The sequence below is a fragment of the Trachymyrmex septentrionalis genome, unplaced genomic scaffold (genome assembly GCF_001594115.1).
Source record: "Trachymyrmex septentrionalis isolate Tsep2-gDNA-1 unplaced genomic scaffold, Tsep1.0 scaffold29, whole genome shotgun sequence".
Lineage (NCBI taxonomy): Eukaryota > Metazoa > Arthropoda > Insecta > Hymenoptera > Formicidae > Trachymyrmex > Trachymyrmex septentrionalis.
This window is the reverse complement of record NW_017305451.1, coordinates 2,048,567-2,056,440: the sequence shown is the minus strand read 5'-3', so window position 1 is coordinate 2,056,440 and position 7,874 is coordinate 2,048,567. Positions and strand designations below refer to the sequence as shown.

The window sequence follows — 7,874 nt, the reverse complement described above, 5'->3', positions numbered from 1 at the left end:
AGAATGGCAGACAAAGAAGCGGGAAAGCGGTTTAGCAAACAGGATCGGTTAAACAATAACTCGACGAGCAAGTTTCCATCGACTCCGTCGCGCGATCATCCGACCGAGAAAAACAAGAAATGCGGCATCTCGCTGCGACATTTTTAATATTGTATTTCGCCATCAATGTGAGCTTAATTCGACGTTAATGAGATCCAACAATTCCAGGCCGATCGAATACTCGGTGGAAAGAGCGCCAATCGCGTTATTGCCGACGATGACTTCGATGCATAACTGCGTCCTGATTGTTGTCAATTTGTATAATTATACAATATGAATGTACTGTCGTGCGCACATGTCTATAATTCACAGAACGTGCGTTGTACGCCGTCGAATGCAGCGCGCATAGATGCAAGCTGATGCGTGACATTAATAGAGTTGCAACTCAATTGTCATTTTGCACAAAAGTCCAGTGGTTGTGTTGTCGCATGTATAAATTTGTCCGCGCGAATGTTACGTATACAAACGTTAATGTTTCCATCGTAATATTGTACAATTTAAAACAATATTATTATATCATATTTACAAATCTATAATACCATAAAGACATTAATGTAACTTTTAATTCGTTGCGTATTCCTAATCGGATTCTATCGACCCCCCCTATCGTGTAGTCTTTCGAACATAATTCCGCTTAAAATTAAATTTTCCTTTAGCATAACAGAAGCCAAGCAGAAGCTGGAAGAAATAACACAGAGAGGCAAATTTGAAAAACTTTGCGGTCTTCATACGTAGAAAAGTCGCGAGGCGCTACGGAAATTATGCGAATCCTTGAAATTTGTCGGTTCTAAAACTTTAAAGGATAATAATATCGCGTCGGAAGTTTGTCGGAAGCGAACATTGATTGTCGGCGGCACGTGCGGCACGAATAGCGAAAGTATCGTCGATGTACAACGTCGTCGAGATGCAACGACGTCAATTAATGCATCGAAATTACGTTACATCGGTATAGCTTTTACCGAGTCCCGAATGTCTCAGCGCAAAGTGGTTCGGCGAAACGGCAGCATCGTCGAAACGGAATTGTATATGTTTCTCGGCTAAAAGTGCATTTGCGGCCGTAATGCATACGATGGAGTGTGTTAAAACGAAGGTAACTTTCCTTATGCAACTCTATATACGTATATATACTATTCTGTATTATTTTAACGCAATTAATTCTCGGTAAAGTTACGTTCAGTTCAGAATAATTTATTCCAAGATCTTCCCTCGATGCCATCTCTTTGTTCGTTTTAATAGAAATAATACAAACCATCCAGACAAAATTACAAAATGAATATTTGCTCGTCATGCTTTGATTGCGCGTAATTTGTAAAATAATTAAATATATCGAAAAAAAAAAATTGTTTTTCGCGAATTAGAAATTAGTAGAACAAAATTGTGAAACAGGTTCGTTAGTGGTGGTTTCATAAAAGTGATCAAAGTGGAAATCGTAAAATAAAATTTTTATAAAACTATTCCCGGAAAAATCGATTATATTAATCAGAAAACTGATAATACCTTTCGTAACTGGATGAATATGCATAATTTGCATTAATTATCAAAGATTAAAAGCAATCAATATACTATTTGAGAAAGTAATAAATAACATTTCATGTTGCCAGAGAGGTACTATATTTGTAAAATATCAATTCTTTTTCATGAAATTTTTTAATTAGAAATAATAGAAATATTATATTTTTTTACATTTCAAAAAAAAAGAGAGAGAGAGAGAGAGAGAGAGAGAGAGAGACGGTCATTGTTAAACTAAATTTATCAAACTGGAACGTCATTGAAAATTACATCAATTCAAAACAGAACAGACGTTCCTATAATTTTCTGATTTTCAAATCCAATTATCTCGCAAACAAAGCTTCGTTTAAAAAAGTTTCGTCCCATTTTTTTTTTTTGTTCTGCTTCAGAATCACTCTGGTTATCCCGCTAATAACTATCTCGGCTTGGCAGTTACTTCGCCCGTAGAATACAATCGCGGTAGGTACGGTTGCCAAGGTGGCAACGCCGAGAGCAAATAAGAAAATCACGTTGTTTCACAGCAACGTTATCAAATATAGAGGGGACAAATTGCCTATTTTTATAAGAGTTGCGAAACAGCGCGGTGGAAAACGGTCGCAGTGGAGCGTCGTAGCGCGAGCCAGGCATGCGCCTTCGTCGCAGGGTGGCGCGCGGCAGTGAAAGAGCTCGAGGGCGAAACCCACGTTTCAGTCTGTCGCGTGTATTGCTACAGTTCGTATATACTGTGCCGCTCTCCACCGCCGTAGTGCTCTCTCACCGGTGCCTCTCAGATCAGTCAGATCTCGGGCGAGGAGAGGGTAAACTTCGATGATGTCGTGATGTCGTGAGAGGAGCCGCACGCGAGAGTCACGCGTATATACGTGACCAGGGAGGACCGGGGCGGCGGCGGTGGTGGCGGTGGCGGTGGCGGTGGTGGTGGTGGTGATGGTGGTGGTGGTGCGCTCTGATCCCACGCGATCATCCCGCTGAGGGGGCGAGATGACGTCTCGACGGAGCGCCGCGCGACCTCGTCGCTCGTCGCGGATCGCCGCTTCTCGCGCGTAAACCCAAATTCCACTCGTGAAATTCCCGCCCGACCCGACCGCCCGCGACGTCGATATCGGATATCTCGCCCGAGATCGTCCCCTCTAGGCACCAAATTTTCACCCCTGTGGGGGGGACCCTGCCTCCGTCGAACGAGACGAGATAGAGTAAAGGACACGCGACGGTCGTCCCGATTTGGGAAACACTAGTTTGTACATAGCTAAAACTCGTCCCGCGAGACAGCTTCCGCCGGAGAGAAACTTCCTTATGCGCTAATTCAGATAGTTACCGAGATTTGGAATTTAAACTCTTGCTCCTGCTAGAAGAGAAATCGTCATTAACCCCCCCCCCTCCTCTCCCCCCCTGGGGGATTTGCCTGGCGCAAATCGAAGGATGCACGTGATCCTATTTAACGCTACATTCAATTAGAATATGTCGCGTAAGTCTTTAAAAAGCAAACGAGGGGAAAAGGTCGAGCACGCTGCAGCGACTACACCGCTCCGGTGGCGGCCGAGAGATGACTATACCGGTGGCGAGAGAGAGAGAACGATAAGCCTATTATCAGCCAGCTTTAAGTGAAGCGGGATTGATCGTGTAAAAATAACCGGCGCGCGGCACAAAAAAAAAAAAGAGGATCACGTGGCGGGAATGCGCGCGAGGTGCACTTTATAGTCGGCGGGCGACTGTATCAGTGCGCGATACGCGATCGTCAAGAAGACCGTCCGTGAGAAACCCCGTGGGTGACTTCCGGTCCGGGAAGGGGGTTCCGCGTGAGCCGCGTGCCTCGCTCGCCGCTCCGGAAATGCTCGCGGGGATCGTCTTATTGTTAGCGTCGGGTGATGACGATTGGCGAGCGAATTGTCCGTAACAAGATTAGATGATGACGGATTCCCCGACACCATCGACCAGCAGACATCACGACGACAAATCCGACAAGCCCGAGAGATCTGATAAAACGGTGTTACTGGTGAGCGAATCTAGACTCACGCGAATCGCAAACAGTCCCGAACGACTATGAAATTACCTTCCTCGAGTCGACGTAACTTTAACGAGCTTTCGTTGTAATCCACTCGCGACCATTTTTCACGTCATCGCGTAACGAGATCTTTAATCTGATAGGCAGCCTCCTTGATTCATTTTTTAAAAGCCCCTCCTCGCTGCCGCTCCATTACTCTTCCATTACTTTTCACTTTTTACAGAATACACATGCAAATAATTGATGCTAAGGGATTGAGTGAAATCATCACGGGATATAATAGTGCGTAGAATATACACATATATATGATACTTTGTACTCTCCAAAATCTTTAGAGTGGAATCTAATTCTAAAGAATGATAAAAAAGGCGGCGTTCATAATCCGTTCTTATTTCAATACCGTCTTATGTAATGTCTTAAAATGCTAATACGGCTCTCTTACTGGTTCCTAAGATTGTACTTAAGGTCTTAAATATAAAATCCGACTACAAATACGAGTGAAAAAGAGCGACAATTGAGCGGCAATCCTGAAAAAGGGTGGCTCAATTTTTAAGAGTGAGATTTCACTCTTTTAGAGTTAGATTTTATTTCAGAGAATACAGGTAATTATGGGATGGAGGATCAGTGATTTATAGCGCAGTGTTATTTTTTTATTTTTTTATTTTCGAGAGCCTCGCGTCCCTCTCTGGGGAGAGACTATTACGTCGTTAGTAATTATTCGCGACGCAATCGATTCGTAAATTATCGATGATACAGGCCATTATCTGTCGCTGTCAATTATTTAATAATGGCACGACCGAATGTCGAATTATGTGACGAAGGCTCCGGCGTTATGCAAACATATCATTTTCGGTATTTGGACAGGCGTGTGGACGAGAAATTGTTCAACGAGAGAAATATAATAATAGCGAGAGTGCAGGCGAGAGAAACGTTATTGTCACGTTGAAGCGCGCGTATATCCGGCATTTCCGTCACGTCGTATAGGATGATCGATGAAGGTTGATCGTGATAGTTTCACTTTTCGTGCGTTTCAGCAAATTCAGGACATAAACAGTCAAGTAGCGCAGTTCCGAGATTTACTTATTAACATCGGACAGCCGCGCGACTGTCCGGAGCTGCGCGAAAAAATACGGAAGCTGCGTCGCAACTGCGTGGAGGCTTGCAAGAGTACAGCTCAACTGGTCCTGCCGCATGTGCAAAGGTGAGTTAGATCTAAAGATCTCAGCTCGCAAAGGCTTCCCCAAAGTGGGAATTTTAATATTTCAACGCTCAATAGTACAAATTACACTGGAAGATAATTCTTGTTGCATTAATTGGAATTTTGGTAGATCAGAAAGTGAAGTACAAATCAGACACTTACAGTTAAAGCCGTTCTAGTCGACGTAATCAGACATTCAATTAAGATAATTAGAATTCTGATTGATATATGATGAAAATTTATTTTGTTTGTATTTCTCGTTGGCACAACCAAAACATTTTTCTCAGTGTATTATTCTGCACTTTATTCGAATTTTTTTTCAAGAACGATATCAACGTATGTTTAATGCAATCTAGATACAAACATGAAGATTTCTCAAAAGATCTTGTAGAAATTTGAAGATCTAAACGCATAATAATAGAAACTACATTGGAAAACAATTCTTGTTACGTTAATTGGAATTCTGATAGATCAAATACTTGTAGTTAAATTTATCAAACATTTTAGTCAAAATGACCAGAAATTCAATTATCATAACTAGAATTCTGATTGATATGATCATTTGTCCATACTTCTCGTTGGTATAACCAAAATTTTTCTCGGTGTAATATTCTGTTTTAATTTTGTTCGAATCTTCGAAAACAATTTACAGATTACGATACGTTAATGTAGTTTAAAGGCAAACCTAAATCGCAGAAGTTTCTTCAAAAATTCCCGTGGAAATTTAAAAATCCAAAGGTATAACAGTAAAAACTGCACTGGAAAACATTCTTGTTGCATTAATTGGTATTCCGATATAGATTTAATCAGAAAAATATAAATTAGACATTTATAGTTAAATTTATCAAACATTCTAGTCGAGATGGCCAAAAATTCAATTACAATAATTAGAAATCTGATTGATATAAGGATTTATTTTGTACTTCTTGTTGGTCAACCAAAACATTTTTCTCAGTATAATATATCCTGCTAATTTTATTCGAATTTTTCTTTGGAAACAATCTACGATCTACGGTACGTTAATGCATTTTAAAGACAATTTCAAATCATAGAGATTTTCTCAAAGTTCTCTGCGAAAGTTTAAAAATTCAAAGGCATAAAAATCACACAGGACGAATATTCTCATTATATTAATTGAAATTTTGATAGAGTCAATCAGAAAAATACAAATTAGATATTTCTAATTAAATCTATCTAATTATTCTAGTCGAAACGATCAGAAATTCAATTACGAGAACTATTTAGAATTCTGATTGATATGATCATTCATTTTGTTTGTACATAGGTACTTCTTGTTGCTGCAACCCAAATATTTTTCTCAATATCCTGTTTTATTCGAATTATTCTTCGAGAACAATATCTACTACACGTTAAAGCATGTACCTATAGTTAAGTTCGATATCTGCAGTTTAGTACTAATATATAGGTAAAGATATATACGAACGCGCAGAGTACATTACTCTAAGTTGCCTTTAAACTATTCGTGCTCGATCAGTTAAGTCGTTCGGCAGACAAACTACTCATCTCACAATGGTGTAACGAGAAAGTGCTCTTGATCGTTTTCTCCGCGACTCCTTCCGCGTATTTTCGTAAAGGCTGAGACTCTACTTCAGCAACTTTCTGGCAACGGTAACGAGGACAGTCTTTACTCTACGTAGTGGTTGTGCAGAAGCGACGTTTCTTTGCGCGATGAAGGAAAGGAGCGAATGTAAACCGCAGAATTAACGAGGACGTCGCATATAGGACAAGGTTTCTTCGCCCTAAACTCTGGGTACAAGTTGGTTCGCAACGATGACAGCGGCCAAAAGAGAGAAAGAGAGAGAGAGAGAGAGAACTTTTTCGCGATTTCTTACATTGCTTCCGCCAGTCCCTCGTACGTTTTGCACAATGCAGGTCACAGAGAAACGACGAACGACCGAACGTTCGAAGAATCATGATCGTGAGAAAAACGTCATGTGCCGTCGCCGCTGCCGAGCACTTCCAATAACTTTCATTCCTTAAGTTTGCTGGGCGCGCCAGGTAGTGCTCTTTATCACTAGTTTACGTAAGATTTCTTCCGGCTGAGACACTCACGATTGACTTTGCAATTCACTTCTCGACGAAAAAAGAAAAAAGCTCTCCTAACAAAAATCTAATAAAGCGTATTTCCGTAACGCAATTTTAATCAATTGATTTAATCACCTTGTTCACCTTCCGTATGACTTTGTTATTTACGTATATTTAGTATTTTCAATTCAACGATGTGCTTACCACTTGACGATAATAATACAACGCGAAACGATATAATAATAAAATATATTTCGAAATATACATATACATACGCAGAAAGAGCAAAAAAAAAAAGATTTATTGATGTAACAGTATATTTTATGTTGCTGCGGGAAATGTTGTTAGTTATCATTCAGGTCGTAAAAAAGATTTATCGAGAATACCGTTGCTGTTTACAGAAAATGATTTGGCTGAATCTACAAAATTACTTCATTATTATTAATAACAAATTATTTCGTTACGAAATGTATTTCAGAGATAAACGGTTTCACTTTAACAGAACATTCAAGCGAGATCTTGCAAACACACAAAACAAGTTCTACTGCAATATCGAATAATTGGTCATGGTAGAGAAGTTTGATTGCTTCTCTGCGTCGAATATGCGATGGCTGCAGTTTTGCTAGAAGCGGTGGAAGTCTCTCCTTTCTCTCTGCGTTAGCTCAAGCTCGTTGGAAATTAGAAAACATGTTTTCGAACTACCCGTCCATCTTAATTTCAGGCATTACCGCGACGACACGGCCGCGAAAGAAAATAACTGACAGAAATACTGACAACGACCGCGATGACGTACATAACGCGGAGATTATTTACGTAAAGCCAAATATACGTTTATCGCATGTTACATACTCGTATTATATGCCGGAGTAGAGCTGTGCTCTACCGTCGATCTCGCTTGATCCAGGTCGCCGTAGCGCTCGCTCGCGGAAAGTTTTCCACTCCCGCGAGCCGGAGCTTACCTGACCGATCAAATATTAATGCCGGAGGATTATTGCCTACAGCTGCGTTTATTTGTCGCTCGCGCGTAGCGAACCCGCGCTACTCGCTGCACGCGAGAACGCGGCAAAAGTTTGGCACGTAGTA

At 40.7% G+C, this 7,874-nt stretch overlaps 1 protein-coding gene across 1 annotated transcript in view; it reads left to right on the top strand.

The window, feature by feature from the left end:
• Positions 1-2,477: 2,477 nt before the first annotated feature.
• Positions 2,478-7,874, top strand: part of LOC108749471 (regulator of G-protein signaling 7-binding protein) — a 17,516-nt gene continuing 12,119 nt past the window's right edge. Inside the window, exons 1-2 of the mRNA XM_018488223.1 lie at positions 2,478-3,538; positions 4,582-4,748. Of these exons, the coding sequence (XP_018343725.1) occupies positions 3,449-3,538; positions 4,582-4,748 (257 nt within the window). The 5' untranslated portion in view covers positions 2,478-3,448. The remainder of the gene's footprint in view (positions 3,539-4,581; positions 4,749-7,874) is intronic.